Genomic DNA, 17,852 nt, shown 5'->3' on the forward strand with positions numbered 1-17,852 from the left:
TGATTATTGTTTCCACTCTTCAGATGAGTAAAGAAAGTCTCAGAGAGATTAGTTAACTTATCCAAGGTCAGATAGCCAAGAAGTGATGCGGCCAGGATTTGAACCCAGGGTCATGTGGTCCAGAGCCCAGGGGCTTTCCTCTCCATATAACATTTCTCCATGTACCATCTTTCAGAACCTGTTTCTCCTCAGTGAAGCTCTCCTGACAACTGAAACACTCCTTTGTTCTCCCCTCTCTCACCTCGGTCTGCCTGATAGAGCCTAGCTCGTTACTGTGCTCTCTGTTTTCGAATTGTGCCTCCATATCCATTTATTGGTAATAGGTACCATTTGTTGAACACTTTGACGTACTCAATACCATGATCAGAGCTGTATATGCATGATCTCATTTAATCCTGCCAAGAACCCTGTGAGGTGGAAGTTCTGATCCCCATTTTACAGATGAGGATACAGGTTTAGGGAGGTGTGACTGTTCCATGTTTCTTTAGTCATTTGCCAAAGGAAATGTAACAAGTAAGTGATAAAGCTGAGACAAAAATCCAGATGATTTTGTTCCAAAACCCATCATCCTAGCTCTTACATTATATTGCTTCTCCATATCTTGTGAAGTTCTAGAGGATTGAGAATATAGCTGGTGTAGCTATCCCCAAATCCTTGTTGACTGATGCTTTAAAATCTAGTCCTTTGTTGGAGGTCTCCATAATGAAGAAGGCCTAAGCTCTCAAATTTTCCAACATCTAAAAGAAACTTAAGCTTAAAAAAAGAATTCAACTTATAAATAGAATGTGCAGAATGGAATATTTGGAAACATGGATCTGATATCTAAAATTAGCCTTCCCTTCCAAACAGTGTCACCCCTTCTGACTGTCTGACTGCTCTGTTCCTTGTCATGGAAGCTAGTGCTATCTCTCTTGAGCTGTGACTGACATGCGCTCTCCATGAAATGCAGTTCTCCAGCTCTCTCCTTGACAGAGATGTAAAACATCTCCCCAAGGAACTGGCGGGGAAGGGATAGGAATCTGAGTGCAACCCTTTGAAGGTGCTATTTATTTGAAATCCTCTTAGATCCTCCATGCCTGTTTTAGCTGCCTCCTTATGTTTTGATTCAAGCTTGCTGATTGCTTATTTGTGAGGGTCTCCTGAATGCAAATAATCCTCTTGGATGGTCCAGGGAGTCGTTGTTTTCATGGGAAGGACATTAGGATGGCTCTGGCCTCCAGGACACGTGACCTACAGCAGTCAAACTCTGACATCGCAAATGGCCTTCGTCAAGTCAGCCAGTCACGCTAGCACTGATTCTAAGAGCGTTAACCGAGGATACACAAAATAGCCTTTGCAAATGCCTTTTGCCTTCCGCCCTGGGTCTTGGCTGGCATCTTTTAGTCCTTACCAGGCTGCAGCTCTTGTCCATCCAGCAGTGACCTTATTTGCATAATGAGCTTGCATCTGTGAGTGTGTATTTACCCCCAAAAGTAATTGTCTTTGAACTTTGGTTAAAAACCAGCGTGGAACGCTGGAAGATGTCAGCTCTCTGAGCCCTCATGTCCCCACAGAGAAGATGAAAGTGGGGGTCATTTTGGAAATCATATCCCCTTTCTTCTGGGATTCTGCTCTGTATCATTTAGAGGGAGGACAGGCAAAACCAGAAATAAACTCATGAAGAGAGAGACAGAGATCTAGGGAATGCAAAATGATCATCATGTTTTGACGTCAATGATCCAGAACCACATTGCAAGCTTTGGTCCTTTTCCAAGTTGCTTGGCTGCGACTGGCCGCCGTTGCAGCAGGGGGAGATTTGCTTTTTGGATTTCTCTGTACAGAACACTCTCACTTACCTTCCTTCCCATCCCTACTCTTGGACGACAAGACCCTACCTTGTAGTTTTTCTCTGAGAGAATTTGACCCTCCAAGTTAAACCTTCCCCCTGGCCCCCCATCTCCATCCTTGTCCCCATGATCTCAGCAGCACACACCCATTTGTCCATCCTCTCCAACCTCAACCATGTTATATGTGCGTTTATAGTTGCCATTGAAGAAGAGGGACGTGGTGATTTAAGATTAAGGTTTGGGCTTAGACTCCTGGGTTCTAGTCCTCGTTGCCTTGGACAGATCATTTGACCTCTGAGCCTTAATTCTAATCTCTAAAATGGGATAATAGCAGTACCTCCCCTTACTGGGTTGGGTAGGATTGGATGGGGAATGCATGTGAAATGCTTGGCACATTAAGTAGGTGCTCGATAAATGGTGGCAATCATTGCTGGATGAAGAGTCAGAGATACTTTTTTTTAGTCTTCCTTCCATGTCAAACTAATTATGTGACCTTAAGCAAGTCATTGAAACATTCTGAGTCCCAGTTTTTTGATCTGTAGTCTGGGGACAAAAATAGGTTTTCCCTGCGTACTTCACAAGGTTCTTCTGAGAATTGGTCAGCAGCAGCAGCAAGATCTGTTTTAGTTTCAGATACTGAGGAGCTGCTTCTGGTTTCAGCAGTCGGCCATCCAGAGGTGCCAGGCAAGGCCCAGAGATGAGCTGCCTGGAGAGCCCAATCCTCACACAATTTGGGCACAGACACTTCTGTATTTTCCCTATTCAGGAGCAACAAGTTCTCCCCAAACAGCTGTATTTAGAAGAATTCTTATAAAAATCCCTCTAAACTAGGACTTCTCAAAACCAGACACACTGTTGCATCAAAATCTCAGTTCCCAGCAATGAATCAAGCCTTCGACTCCCAATGACAGAAGCCAGATGGGAGCTCAAATATTCAGGCAGGGTGTCTATGGCCTCAGGTTGCAATACTTTGACAGTGTTACTGAGTGTGTTACTGAGCACCTCTATAAGCTGCACTGAAAATTCCATATGGTGCACTTGTGGGAAATTTACAAGGGAATGATAAGCATGGAATTCAGGCAGTGCTTGTGAGGGAAGTGGAGATGTGGGGAAGAAAGGAATGGGATTGGGAGAAGCACACAGCAGGCTTCAATGGTATTGGCAATTATTATTTTTTAAAAAGCTAGGTGGTAAGTTTATGGTTATTTATTTTATGATCCTATATAATTCTATATCTAACATTTAATTTAAAAAAGGGGAGAAAAGCAGAAAGGAGCCCCAAATCCAGAAAAATCTAATAAGAAACAGCACTCTGTGACGGCCATGTATTTTATCTATTCTGATAACTACTGTATCCCCATTGCCTCTCACAGAGCCTGGTCCAGAGTGGGTGATGGATATCTGTTGTGGAATGAATGGATGCATGGATGGGTCAATCTGCAATGTTCTCCATGCTCCCTGCTCCCGCCATCTTTGATCCCACCCTTTCTGCCTTCTGTTTGTCAAAGTATAGGTCAGCAGGCAGAAGGGCTTCCTGGCAACATTTTGTTTCTGCTCTGGTCTAGGACACAATAGTATGGCCTGGCAAATAGATGGCTTGATCACTTAACATTGCTTTATTTCAAGCAAAATGTCCTTGTAAGATTTATTCTCAATGACACCAACCTGCTGCAAGGATTTTTGGAGTTAACTCCTCTGGTTTGCTCTTGCCTGCCAAACACACCCCCTAAGTGACTGTCTTTCATGGTCACCTGAGAGGTTGCTGGAAGTGCTAACACTCCCTTCTCTTAGCCCAAGGGAGAACTGGGGTCTTTCCTCTCAAGACGTAAACAAGAGAAGCAACACTGGTAGCAGTGGCTGGCCCCGGTAGAGCCCAGCTTGCTAAGCTCTTGCTCGCAGCTGGAGAAACTTGATCGGACTTTGCTATTCTGCCTGCCACAGCTGTTCACTTTCCAGGAAGGGAGTCCAGGGGCTGTGGGCTGGCCTGTGCGGACAGAGGCAGGTGAGAGGATGAGGATGGATGCCTGCTCATCTTACTGAAACAAATGACTTCCAAACCGATGCCAGAGGAGCTGGGAAGCTAAAGGGCACTGCTGATGCCTGGGAAACTGTTAGCTCAAAAAGGTAGAGTAGTGAGCATGGAACTACCAACCCTTGGAGCTAACTACCAAGTCAGCTCCTTTCCTAAGCCAAGGGCCTGATAAAGGTGATGGGCAAGGGCTGGACAGTGGCGAGGATGGGGGTTGGGAAGAGTGCTGGATTTGATAGCAGTGCCTTCAACCTCTGAGTGACCTCTCTGGGCCTTATTCTGTACAACAGGACAGTAAGATATTTAACAACCAGTATGGCATAGGCACCAGCCAATCAGAATGGAGAAGGGCTTTACCGCTGGAGGTCTCAGCTGCACCTGGCCTTAGCCCCTTAGCTGTTGAATAGCAGAGTAAAGGGGAGGACCTGAGGGAAGGGCCAGGGTGCAGGAGTGGGGAGAGGCTTTGGGGAGCTCAGAACATCCACTATTCACCTATCGGTACAGGCTTATTTCAGTATATTAGCAAGCAGTGTGGCCATGCTCCTGCCGGATGCTCGCTCTGCTCTACAATATGAGAAAGGTGGAGTTGATTCTTGTACTTTATGTGCATCAGAATCACTTGGGGGGCTTGCTGAAAACACAGATGCCCAGTCCCCACCCCAAAGCTACTGAATGACAGTAGGAGCCAGGCTAGGCCCACTACGCTCGTGAGACTTGAGTGCCCTGGATCAGCTGATCTCTGAGGATCCAGCTCTAACTTTCAAGAGATTCATGAGGACTCTGGGAGATGAAGTTCAGCACATAGTCTCTAGGGGAACATGCCCAATTCAGATGCAGGTCATGTGAGTGAGGGAAGGAGGCTGTGGGGCCACGGCAAATTGAAGAGTCATGTTCATTTATTTAACTGAGGCAGCCTTGACCCTGACCCAGTCCCACTGGATTGCTGCCACTCAGGAATGCAGGCTTGGTGTGGAGAGACCTTCTAAATTTTCCAGAGAAGTTGAAAGTCAGTGAGCCTGTACTGAGTCAGTCCCTCACCTCACCAAGTCACAGGTGAGGCATTGCTTTGAATTCTTCCTGCTCCCAAAGACAAAGCCCTGTCTTTGTGATGGTGAAGGGCAGAGGAGGTGGGGCTGGCCCCGCAGGAGATAGGAAGGAGACAAGCCCTAAATGAAGATCTCGACGCTGCTTAAGGAGACCTGCTTAAGGAGACCGTTTCAGTAAGGCCCTCAGAGTCTGTCCTCAGCTGGTTGTGCCCCTCCTTCACCTCTCAGACGTCGCCACTCCCCCTCAATCAGAGTCTGCCCTCAGCAGCTTTCCTAGCACTGAGGTGCCAGGATCTGATCACGGGCACCCTTCCTAGGGACTCTGAGTCTTAGCTGACGGGATAGAGCTCTCACAGGATGGAATCTTTGGCTTCAGATGTGAGGTGCTAGGGTTCTACCTGGGATTTTTGGAATGTTCCACAAAGGAGTGGATTCCTCTAAGTATAAGAGAACTTGACTTGATTGCTATATTTAAACCCAATTGCCAAATGCTTCTTTCCCCACTTGAGACACACTTTCTCCCACTCCTCGGTCTATCTGACTCTTACTCATCCTTTAAGATTCAGCTTAGATGGTGCTCTGACCCCCACGACTAGGCTATCTTGCTCTCCTTTTAGTACCACAGCTCTGGGCATGCCCTTGTTTTTAGACTTTTTCCCCTGGAATTTCAATGACCTGCTTCCTTAAAAACATTCAGGTCTAACATTTGTTAGGTGTTCACTATGTGCCATAGTCACTTTATAATATTATCTCAGTCAATCCTCACAATAGCCCAATGAAGTTGGCACTATTATCATTCCTACTTAAGAAAGCAAGGCTCAGAGAGGTTAAGAAACTTGGCCAATATCACATGGCTAGCAAGTGGTAAATGGGGATTTGAACCCAGTCTGTGTGCAGCAGAGCCTGTATTTGTAACCATTGCACCATACTGTCTCCCCAGCCTGAAGTCAGTGTCCTGAAGTCAAGGATGGTCTCTTGGTTCATACAGCATAGTCCCAAGTTGGGCTTTGAAGTTAGATAGCTTGAGTCTGAATCCTCCCTCTGCCACTGTCTGTGGTTACCCTTCATGCCTCAGTTTCTTTGGCTCTATAATGGGGACAATTTACCTACCTTATAAGGTTATTTAATAATTAATATTAATTATTAAATAAATAAATAATTTATTTAATAATTATTAAATAAATAAATAATTTATTTAATAATTATTAAATATTAAATATGTTAATATTTGACATATTAAAGGTTAACCTTTAATAACCTTATATGGTTATTAAATACATTCCATTAAATTTCCTATAATTTTAATGGAAATTATAGGAAAGGATATATTTATCGTCCTCATTGCAGTGCCCAGCACATGGTAAATGTTTGAAGCATGTTGATGGAATAAATGATTGGAGCTGCCAGTGAGTTCAACTTTTACTTGGAAATAACACCTGCCCCTTTCAAATCCTCAAAGACTCCACAGAGATGAGATTTGGTTTGGGAGGGAGTGAGTTTGATGCTGGGTATGGTTGAAGAGGCTGGATGGAATGGGGGTGGCAAGCCTTTGGAGTTGTTTACAGTTCTCAGAGAGGCTACCATGTAGAGATAGTGGACAATGGGAAGAATATTCTGTTTCATTTGGAAGGCATGGATTGAGTCTCCATTATACCCAAACAACCTGCTTGACGCAGCCATAGCAGTTAAAAATTAACTGGATCCATTGTTACTGAGGCACAGACTAAATATTTGGCTGGCTGGTCATATATCTGCCACTCTGGGTGTAGGGTAGAGCAGACTGCTAACCTCATTGCTAAACTCATTAAGGGTGTTTTTTGGGTAAGGATGAGGCGTAGGTACTCATATTTTGACAAATCATACAATGACACCCTCCCCTTGTGACTTTTTTACATTTCTCCATTGGAATTGTTATATTCAGCTCAATGAGGCATGAAGTTGGGCATGTTGATTTTGTGGAGTAGACATGAGTCAATATCTCACAGAAAGACTAGTTACCATGTTGCCTCTACCAGCCCCAAAGTCCTGACACATGTGCAGTATTCCTTGGCAGTATTATGGCTTTGTTTTTGTTTTATTAAGGTCTGGAAAAGTCTATGGACAATTCATTTTGTCAAGTGTGTGGGTGGGTATGTAAAAGATTCATGTTTTTTTTCCTTTTTTTTCCACTGAGGAAGATTAGCCCTGAGCTAACATCCGTGCCAATCCTCCTCTACTCTATATGTGGTTTGCTGCCACAGCATGGCTGATGAATGGTGTAGGTCTGCACCCGGTATCCCAACCCGCAAACCCAGGCCGCAAAGCAGAATGCACCGAACTTAACCACTATGCCACGGGGCTGGCCCCAAAAGGTACGTGTTTTTAATCCTAGGATCTTTAAGAACTGTCCATGGGAAAGGTCTAACTAGACCTGTCTTTTTTTTTTTTTTAATGGGATCCAGCCTTAGTAGCAAATGGCATTTATGCATTTAAGTGCCCACATGGATGGTCATGTAATAAATGTTAAATCACAACAGTTAAATTTAATGAGAATTAATGGGTCATCTTATAGCATCTCCTCGGCTCTCTGGATGCCCTCTCACCCGTTCACAAGGCTCTGCCTGGCTGGTCCCGCTCACCTCAGGCCCATCTTAGTGGGGTCACCTGGTTTTGCAGACTCCGTTATTCTTTCCCCACCTGTCGGGAATGTCAAGGCCACTCTCCCCTCTTTCCTCTTCTTCCCTGATACTTTCTCCCAATGTTCATTCTCTCTCACTCTCATCACTCCCCCCTCCCTCCTCCTCATTTCCTTCACCCTCCCTCTTCTCCTCTTCCTTTCCCCTTTTCCCCTCCAACCTTCTTCATCCTGTCCCTTTTAGAGCAGCTTTTATCTAGGAAGCGCCCCACCCCAGCCTTGGACTGGCATCTTCTCACCGAGCTTGTTGCATTATCCTGCAACCCGGTGAAACAGCTAGTCTGCCCCAACTGAGAAGGAATCAGAGAAAGTAAAGAATGTTGCAGTGCAAACGGAATATACATCTAAACTCAAACCCCTTACCTAGTTGTTTGTGAGCATGTTGTTTCTTCTTGGGGAAGTCAGACTACAGAGCCAGCATGAATTAATCGTCCGCAGTACTGTCCACAGCTACATGCTTCCTGCTTATCTACTGTGTAGGATTATATGTGTGAGAACAGATTGAGAAGCTTAAACTATGATAACCTTTTGACACCAGGTAGTCAGCTTTCTCTCTGACCTTCTTGTTGGAGCAAACTCAGGAAGCTGACTCCTTTTGGTTGTAGAGGGTTCTCAGAAAGTTCAGAGTATTCATCTCATACCCTTCCCAGAAATTCTCCCTTTGCAGCCCGGATTATGACTCTATGGAGGGAAAAAGATAAGGCAGCTACTAGTGGCCCGTGTACAGGCCGCAGAAGATGGCAGAGGCTTGTTGAGAACATAGTGATGAGGTCAAAGAAGCAATGCCAACATTCTGACCATTGTGACACCCCTGGCTGAGGCCCCTTTTAGGACACCACTGAAATTCTACGCAGAACACAGGGGACGAGAGCCCACACGCTCCATGCTGGGGAACAGGGTGGCAGGATGGTCTCCCACGCCTTTGTCTGAGTAGTGGCCTTGCTGCATCGTATCATTATGTTTGGAAGGCCACCCAATTTATCTTCCCACTCAAGGCAGGAATCCCTGTTCCCACCTTTCCCTTTCCTGGAGGTAAAATGGGCAGAACAAGGACCCGTGCTCAAGTCCCCAAAGAATGGCAGGACGCCCTCAGTGGAGGCAGACTGTATTTAAATGCAATTCACCTCTTTGGGGTCTAGGAAAAGCCACCCGTAGATTCATTTGCTGGGAAACACGGTCTGCGGGGCCGAGGCAGTAGACACTGGGGTCATGGTCTTGCCAAAAGGTGACTTCTTCCGGAGGTCTGTCTGCTGTCCAGAATGGCAGCCGCTTCGGTGGGCGAATAGAATGGTCATCTCTGGGCTCAAGGGGGCTGCTTCAGGCTGGGACCCCTTAGGGGTGGCTGGCTGTTCAGGCTTTCCAGAGGTGGGATGGGAGGTGTAATGTTTGGCGGGAGGAGGGCTGTAATTCTGAAATCTCACGGTTTTGACTTGCTGCAAAAGAAAGGAGAGCAAAGGGACCCGGTGAGGTGGGAGACGTGCTATTTTCCCCAGGGACTTGGTTCATGCTGTTTCTCTACTCTTCTCAACACTCATGTATGTGTTCATTCAGCAAATACCTGCGTCTGCTGTAAGTGTCTACTATGCATCATGCACTCTGTCAGGTGCTGCGAATCCAAGAGCGAACAAAACCGCCCTGACAGACAGACAGACAATTATAACAGTGCTGTGATGGGGGAGGTATAAGAGGCTAAGGGAACACAGAGGAGCATCTAACTGAAGCTGGAATGGCACTAGTCAGGGAAGGCTTCCTGGAGGCAGAGCTATTTAAATTGAGAACTGAAGAACAAGCAGGAATTATCTAGGAGAAATAAGGGTGGGCAACCACATACCTGAGGAGAGGGCCTGAGGCAAGAGGGTATGATCAAGTATGAGAAGTTCACCTTCCCTCTCTCCTCTCTGCCTACCAATAAGGCCTATCTCAGGGCCTACCTCTTCCTTGAGGCCTCCCTGGCTGACTCTATCTAGAGAGTTCCATAATGGCCTTTTAAGTTCCCAGAGTAGTTTGCAAACTGGACACCTGCTGGCTGAATTTAGGCTGCAGAATGTTTGAGAGTTTGATTTAGTTGCCAACATGTAAAAGTTGGGAGATTGCATATGAAAATCAGGATTTCATATGTCTCAAAAAAACCAAAGATCTGGCGCACCAGGGCCTGTGCCCCATTCTGGCAGCAAGTGGCTGGAGCTGATTAGTGGCTCCCCCTTTATGTGGGAGGCACGGTCTCCTGTTTGCATCAGCCCCTCCTCCCCCTCTTGCTTTCACCTCTCCTAGCCTGTTATATATCTGCCTGCTACCAATAGATGTTTGCTTTGGCCAACCCCTATTTTAGGGCTTGATAAAATGTTCTATGGGACGGTTTGGCAATTAATTCTTTTTTCCATGAAATTCGATCCTAGCGTTCCCCACTGAGAATCCAATTTTCCTCGTAATTTTGACCCTCACCATATCTAGCAGAGGTCTGGGCACTTACTAAACGCTTATAGTTGGAGGGCCGTATCTAATAGCTGGGGGTAATGGGCAACTGGGGCCTGGAAAACTTTGAATTATTTGAATACCATAAATCAGAAAAAGAACCCCCAACATTTATATCAGTGAACACGAACTTTTTCCAAATGCCTTTCCCTACAAGCTAATAGCATGGGGGTTAAGAGCATGAGTTTTTGTATCAGATCTGGATTCTACTCTAGACACTCACATGTGTCAGCTGTGTGCCTTTGGGTAACATCTTTTAACTCTCTAGGCCTCCGTTTCCTCATTTTAAAATGACGACGATGATGGTAACAATACCTGCTTCAGAGGGTTATTGTCAGGATTAAACGAGATGGGATATATGAAATACTCAGCACAGCACCTGCCAGGTTGTTAGCATTCAGTAAATGCTTGACAAAGAGGAAGAAACCACACCATCTTTCCATTTGGAGGGGAATGGGTGATGGGTGGTGGTGGTGGTGGTGGCGATTGTGGGGGTGGGAGTGGTGGTGGTGATGGTGTGATAGTGATGGTGTTGGTGGTGGTGGTGGCAGTGGTGGGGGTGGTGGTGGCAGTGGTGGTGGTGGTGACGGTCAATAAACTAAAAGATACCACCTAATTTTCATAATGTCACCTTCTCCATCCCACTATCCCTCCTATCTCGAGGATATTATTGAGAACATAATACTTTTATAAAAACTGTCATATCTTTCAGTGGGAAAAGCCCTGGACTAGAAGTTAATGGATCTGACCTCTGCCACAAAGGTCACAATAACAGCTATGTGTTGGAGTCGATATAACTCAGTGTGACCTTGAGAGATCACTTAAATTCTCCTGTGTCTCAGTTGCCTCTTCTATACCATGAATAATTATGTATTAAGCCCTGTGTAAGCACTTTACACATCTTATCTCATTTAATCTCCACTCCAATCCTATGAGACTGTTACTATTCTTACCGCCATTTTACAGATTAGGCAAAAAAGGAGTCAGAAAGGTGAAGTGTTTTGGCCAAAGTCTCCAGCTAGCAAGCAGCAGAGCTGGAATTCAAATCAAGATTTTGTCTAATGCCAAAGCCATGTTTTTTCCAAGCCACCTCCGGGCCTTGAAAGAGTACGTATAAAATATTCGGGAGGCATAAAGGGGGTTGAGTAACACGTAGGGAGGGTGTGAGTGGTGTGAGGATGTGGAGGGGGGTTGTGTGTGAGGATTCTTTTGAGGCTGAAAATTCGATTCCTTGTCCACTAAAACTGAAATCTCAGGAGCTGGAATACTGTGCAAAGAGTCAAGCCCCCCTAATGTCACCTTGCTCCTACCTTTTCGCTGCCATTTCTTGAGTTTTCTGGTTTCACCAGGATCGATGGTGGGGCAGATGCAGGAGGTTTTGGGAGAGGCTCACTCTTGATGGGGATTTCCTTGCCTTCCATGATGAGGGAACTGGCTGCCGAGTGGATCCTGGTGTCGCTGCCCCTGCTGACGCACGTGAGAGCAGGCTCCCCAGTGGGAGCGGGCTTGGGTCCCATCTCTGCCATCACTGCTGAGGGTGAGGAGGGGACCCCCTGCGGCTGGTAGAATTGGTACTGCTGAGGCTGTACGACCATGGTGGGGCTGCGCCTGAGGGAGCCCACCACAAGGGTGGGGATCCCTGACTGGACGGGTCTCTGCAGGGATCCATCTGCGGAATAATATGACAGAGATATCAGCAAGGGGGGCGGCTGACAGCAGGTCGGGTTGGGGCTGGGTAAGCAGTGTGTCCTGATATCCCAGAATAGTTACGTGCTTTCCCAATTGACTGTGCTCACATTCTCTCAGGGTCTTTCAAAGGTGACCTTATTCTTTTTTTAGTGCTGTTTGCTGATGTTGGCAGCAAATGACTGGCTAGCTGAATGTTGGGGTTGGGGGGGGCCGGTCAGAAGGTATATTACTTCCATTTGCCTTCTCTCTCTCTCTCGCTGTCTCACACACACACACACACACACACACACACATACACACTCCTACTCTGTCTCTCCAGGCCCCTAAGACGGAAAGTGAAGAAGACAGACCTAAAGAGACAGCTTCACAGTGAGAAGCAAATATAGAGGCATGCGGACCAAAGAGGAAAAAAAACACAGAGACAGAAAGAAAGATACAGGGCCGGCCCCGTGGCTTAGTGGTTAAGTGTGGGCGCTCCGCTGCTGGTGGCCCGGGTTCGGATCCCGGGCGCGCACTGACACACTGCTTCTCCGGCCACGCTGAGACCGTGTCCCACATACAGCAACTAGAAGGATGTGGAACTATGACATACAACTATCTACTGGGGCTTTGGGGGGAAAACAAATAAATAAATAAAATCTTAAAAAAAAAAAAAAGAAAGATACAGAGAGCAGAAACTGAGAAACACAAGAGAGGGTCAACTGAGAGGGAGGAGAGACAGGAAGGGAGGAGACTCGGACCAGCTGATGGAAGAAAATTCTCACAGAAGCTTCAGGCACATGGTGGTGGGATCGCTTTTAGTCAGGGGGTGCAGCGGGGAAGGGTGAATGGGATTAAGAGAGAGAGTGGGTGTGTCAGGTAGACGTGACACCAGACAGAAGCAAATTTGGAAAGGTGATTCCAGAGTTAGGGCTGTTAAGAGGAGGAGCTTTGCAAAGTCCCATGACCCAGGCTCTGGCGTCAGACTTACACGCAGGGACCCCGGGACAAGTCAGTCACGTCACCCCCTGTGCCTCAGTCCTCTCATTTGTAAACCAGAGCTAATAATAGCCCCTTGTCAGGCTGGTGGGAGGATTACGTTATGATGTGTGCAAAGTGTTAGGATAGCGCCTGGAACATAGTAAATGCCCATGTTTGTTAGCTATCGTTATTTTGGGGTAAAGGATAGCAAACCCTAAAAATGCAAGTCCTGGAGTTTGGTTTTACCCCTTCCCTGAGCTCAGTCTTTTTTTGTTGTTGTTAACTGAGATGGTCCTCCCATATTAGGTAAAGGAACCATTCCTTCCCCTCAAATCTTCTGGAGACAGGAGATCCTCATCCCTTGGGCATGTGTCCTGTAAGTGATCTGGGGAGTAATTAGGAGTTCATCGCACTCTAGGGAGAGCTAGGGAAGACACTCCCTGAGAAGCATTGTGGGCCATTTCTCCCTAAGGGTCTCCAGCGCTTGGAGAGCCACAGTGACGTCCAGTTAGAAATGTCAGTCCTTCGTGACCCGCTGTGGACACATGTGTGAGTCAGTCATTTGTGTCCAGCACAGAGGGCCTGAGCCAAGGCCATGTTCTGCGTCGTGACTCTTCATCAAGCCAGATGTGAACACAAAAAGCAAAATGCTCACTAAACACAGTCAGTGTTCTCAGCTGCTGCAAGCAAGCCAGTCACCATTTACACAAGTCTGACCTTTCAATGTAGACATTTATTTTCCACTGACAGCCCTGTGAGGTGCATGCAGTCAATTCTGCTGTCATTTCTCTTCGCTTTGGGGAGACTGATAGCTTGACTGGCCTCACCTTGGGAAAAGGCAAAGAGAAAGCCTCCGGGATCTGGGAAAGTCAAAGCAGCACCGGGCAGACATGGCCTTAGGCTCCCGGAAACATGTGAAAAATTGATTTTATGCCTTATCTATTTATCTTGTCAGTTCCTGATTTCCAAGAGAGTTAATGCTTTCTGATTACATGTGTATACAATGCAAGCAGTGAAAGCTCCAAGCCAGTCAAGATCTATGCAAAGGTGGGGAGGGAGGGTATGAAAGGAAGTGCGAGCAGTTGCCAATGGGATGCACCTCTCAGCATTCGTAAGTGGTCTACACTGAGTCTAAGTGAGTTAATGCTCTGGATGGACCGAAGATGATGTGCTTAGGTGTAGTAGCAATCATAATACTCATAAAATAGTAATACTATGAAAATAGCTAATATTTCTTAAGAGCTTATTATGTACCAGGCACTGGGCCATCAGTCTCATACGGATTATTTTATTAAATCCATACGATAACACTGATGAGGTCGGAACTATTTTTATTTCCATTTTACAAATGAGAAAACTGAAAATTGAAGAGGTCAGTAATTTGCCCAAGGCTGTTATGATGGGATTGCTTCTTTTGTGCGTGTGTGGGGGCAGAGAAGGTGGAGGAAGGTGCAGGAGGGTGAAGGAGGAGGCAGGGTTGGGTAGAACTGAGAGGCAACAGTAGTGGGACTGGTGGTCCAGCAGGTGATCAGACGAAGGCACTGGGAGGGGGTGGAGCTAAGATATTTGCTTTAATTTTCTCGGGACATTTTCTTGTGTGGCATATTGTCCCACAAGTGACTTTTTTGCACTGACTAATCATACTGCATTTTTATACTTAATCATTTTTTAAAATAACAAGAGAGATTGCAGAGCCCAGTTGAAATCAGGGGACATGGAATAAATCAAATTTTGCTTGGCTTGTTGTCTTCTTCCAGAGCAAAATACACTTGCAGGTGTAATACAGAACCTTGATGTTTTGTAGAGTAATTGGTTTCAAACACTTTTTAGAACCCCTGAAAAGGAAGTCTCACGTAGAAGTTCAATACGTTAGGAGATAAAAGCATGGCTTTTAAGATGAAGGATCTGTATGTATTGCCATGTGTACAATGTGGATGTTATAGAGGTAGAAATAAAAGCAAAGTGCAGAACAGTGCAGTAAGTATGATCACAGGTACATATATAAATGGAAGAGAATTTGGGACTGGAGGTTAGGATATGAAGGAAATTTACTTTTTATTTTTGTACAACTTTTTTACCTTGTGCATATATTAGTTAAGTAACAAAGTGGGAGTCAGGAGCTCTTAACATTGACTCCTTAACCCTCTTTCTTCCTCCTTCCCTCCATGCTTCCCTTTTGGCACCCCTGAGGGGTTCCCTGGAGCAGAGTTTGAGAAGCACTGATCCAGCAAGTGATTTCGTCATTCTGTCTTAATAAGAGCCAGCATCCACTCTGGCTGTGTTCTAATTACACGTTGGCACTCAGAGCTGCTATCATCCCAGCCATTCAATGTCCACGTATGAAGTGACCAAGGGCAATGATCTTAAGTTGGCCTGGCTTCATCCAACAAAACAAAACTTAGTATTTGCGAATTTCAAAGCACCCTTAGCAGAGGCTTGTTTTAAAGCCAAGATCCCTGTTTTTGCAAAAAGTGCTCTGTCTACCCCAGAGTCAGATCCCCCCATCACTTAGCTCTAGACACGTACCTCTCTGCCACCACTTACTCTTTCTCATGCTGCTCCGCCCTTTCCGAAGAGAGCCCTGTCCTGCAGTCCCCGGGCTGGCCGTGCTCCTCACGGGGTTGACTATGGCGGTGGGCACAAAGACGGACTTGAAGGGGCGGCTTTGTCGGGGATCACCTTCCACAATGCTACCTTGGGAGGACACAGAGGAGGTGGATAACGTCCATGTGGTGTAGAGACCAGGGCTCCGGGAATCTGGAAAACTAGATGTCTTTCTAGTTGTGGAAAATTTTTTAAAAGAGAAGAAAGAGAGAATGTTCAGTCAAGAGTCTTATTTTAAAAAATTATCAGCTCCCAACCATATAACAAATGTGGCTGTTCTCACCCTCTTCCTACCCATATATACTCTCCTCATCAACCACACAGGACTGACCAAGGACGCCTCACCTCCTACACAGTGATAACCGTGTGAGTGTGCTGAGGGCAGGGGAGGCTCTCACACCGAGGCCCTGGTGGAACTAGAAGACTTGAGTTTTGTCATCTTTCCCTCCAGCTCTGAGCACTCCTCACCTACCTCCCTTCAGCCCTTGAGTTCAGATCACAAAATCTTGTACGTTTTCACTTCGCTTTTCAGTGGTGATTTCTTGTTCACTCAGTGACTTTTCTACTCGATTCTAAACTCTTTGAAGGCAGAGATTTTATAGGACTTATTTTATATCCTCTGTATTCTGCCTATATTATTAATACATGTTTGTTGAATGGCTACTATGATGCTTTCAGCATCATATGATGCCAGTCATTTTGGCTAACACATATTGAGCACTTACTGTATGTCGGGCATTGGCCAAGGGCTTTGCCCACCTTATCTTATGGGTTCTTCATACAGCCCTCTGAGGTAGGTACTATTAGTGCCACTATTTTATAGATTAAAAAAATAGAGATTTACAGTTACTTGCCCAAGCAACTACTAGACCTGAGATTTGAACCCAGGTCCAGGCTGGCCCTCTGCTCTACCACTGAGCTACACCACCTGTGCTCTTACCACTGGGCTACACTGCATTCTGGCTAGTTAGAGCATTCATCATTTGGTAGCAGGGAAAACCCTGCATCCTGCTTGAAAGAAACGAACTAAAGCAGCTAGTAGGCCCTATACCTCCCTCCATAAGACCCTAATTCTTCAGCCTGTGGCTCTGATTTTTAAGAACAGTATTAAAGTTTTGTAAAACAATAATCCCTTGTCCATTGTTTCCAGCCTATAGCTCTCTGAATCCCATGGGGATTGGCAGTCATTTTACATGCCCTTCTTGCCCTTTTACGAATCTGACCCCAACATCACAGCCCCTACTGAACAGACCATCAACCACCTTGTCACTCTGTTGATTAAGTAACTTCTGCTAATTCCCTGGGAATAACCAACTCAACCAAGGCCCTAGCACAGAGATGCTCTTCATTGTGGTTTCCTTTCCATCAATGCCTCCAGGTTTCTCTTTAGGTAATTTCCCCTTATTTCTCTGTTTTTCTCCTCCTTTTTCTTAAAAAAGTGATATGCAATTTAATAGCGAGCCAGCCAGTGTTATACAAAGATGGCTAAGGCATCATTTAATGTGGTTAACTCTGCCCAAGGAGCATATGCAGCCAAACGCTCTAGGAACTGATGCTTGCAGCAAGGGGACTTCTATCCATAGCCATCGACCTGCCTCTTGTCCTGAGATGCAGTCAGTGAAGGGGAGTGGCTGTCCACCAGTAAAAGCTCAGACTCCATTCTGGAGATGAGGGCTGGGCGGTGGAGAGAAATCCCCAGCACTGGCTTCCATGTAGAGTCTGCGTCTGCTTGTCTTTTGAACAGACGCCTCAAGGTGTTGGATGCTGCAAAATGGACTGACAACTAGAAAGACAGATTCCAAAATTGTTTCCAGAAGCAGGAGAAGCAGCAAGGACAGAATATACTTAATTAGGCCCAAGCCAGCCTTATTCCACCAGTCCCTTCTTTGAACAACTGTTTACAGACCAAGGTGTGACCCCATTTTTCTGAGCCCAGCACTAGGCCAGATTCTAGAAACTGCTAAATCCCAAGGCCCCCAACCAACACTGAGGTCCTCTGTCTTTTGGCAAAAAGCTCAGCACTTACCTAGCACTTTCTTCTAACTCAAAGCACTTTGCTAACGTATATTAATTAATCCCCATGACACCCCAGACCTGCAGACAATACGACCCTTGTTTTCCAGATAGAGAGACTGAAAGACAGTCCAGGTTTAAGTGGGAGGAGTGCATGTTGCCTCTGATTTGCTCCATTGTGCTGCTGTGAGTGTGCATGTCCCTGTGTCCCCTTTTCTATCTCTGCTATGAGCCTGTAAGAACTTGCCCAATATTTGAATGGGGCATTATAAACAGCGGCTCTACCGTGCTCATCACCGACAGTAGCCTCCTGGTAAGGCGAAAGCTTGGACCTTGACAATCTTTACATAGTTCTGTGTAGAAAGTTAAAGGAAAATGAGTGGTGGCCTATGTGTGGCTTTTCTCCATCCTTAAGGCACCAGGAGAACATACGTGTCTGGTGAAGGCTGCAAGAAAGAGAAATATCCTGGCTAACTGGGCAGAAGGGAATTTATTGAGAGGACAGGAGGGGAGGAAAGGGCTTGGAAACAGGATCCAAG

At 46.0% G+C, this 17,852-nt stretch overlaps 1 protein-coding gene across 4 annotated transcripts in view; it reads right to left on the bottom strand.

Annotated features, from left to right (window-relative positions):
* The window catches only part of SH3RF2 (SH3 domain containing ring finger 2), a 132,567-nt gene that overhangs the window by 6,414 nt on the left and 108,301 nt on the right, over positions 1-17,852 (bottom strand). Inside the window, exons 8-11 of one of the 4 annotated variants that reach the window (XM_087429610.1) lie at positions 15,223-15,473; positions 11,358-11,716; positions 8,700-9,008; positions 6,158-8,256 (exon numbers count right to left, since the gene is read on the bottom strand). In XM_087429610.1, coding sequence (XP_087285736.1) covers positions 8,733-9,008; positions 11,358-11,716; positions 15,223-15,473 — 886 coding nt within the window. In that variant the 3' untranslated portion in view covers positions 6,158-8,256; positions 8,700-8,732. Of the gene's footprint in view, positions 1-6,157; positions 8,257-8,664; positions 9,009-11,357; positions 11,717-15,222; positions 15,474-17,852 lie in introns of those variants that run through there. The other 3 variants (XM_014794855.2, XM_014794848.2, XM_014794851.2) reach the window with 3 other exon arrangements.

This window comes from Ceratotherium simum, chromosome 4 (assembly GCF_057802395.1).
Source record: "Ceratotherium simum simum isolate JZ-2026a chromosome 4, ASM5780239v1, whole genome shotgun sequence".
In the NCBI taxonomy this organism is placed as follows: Eukaryota; Metazoa; Chordata; class Mammalia; order Perissodactyla; family Rhinocerotidae; genus Ceratotherium; species Ceratotherium simum.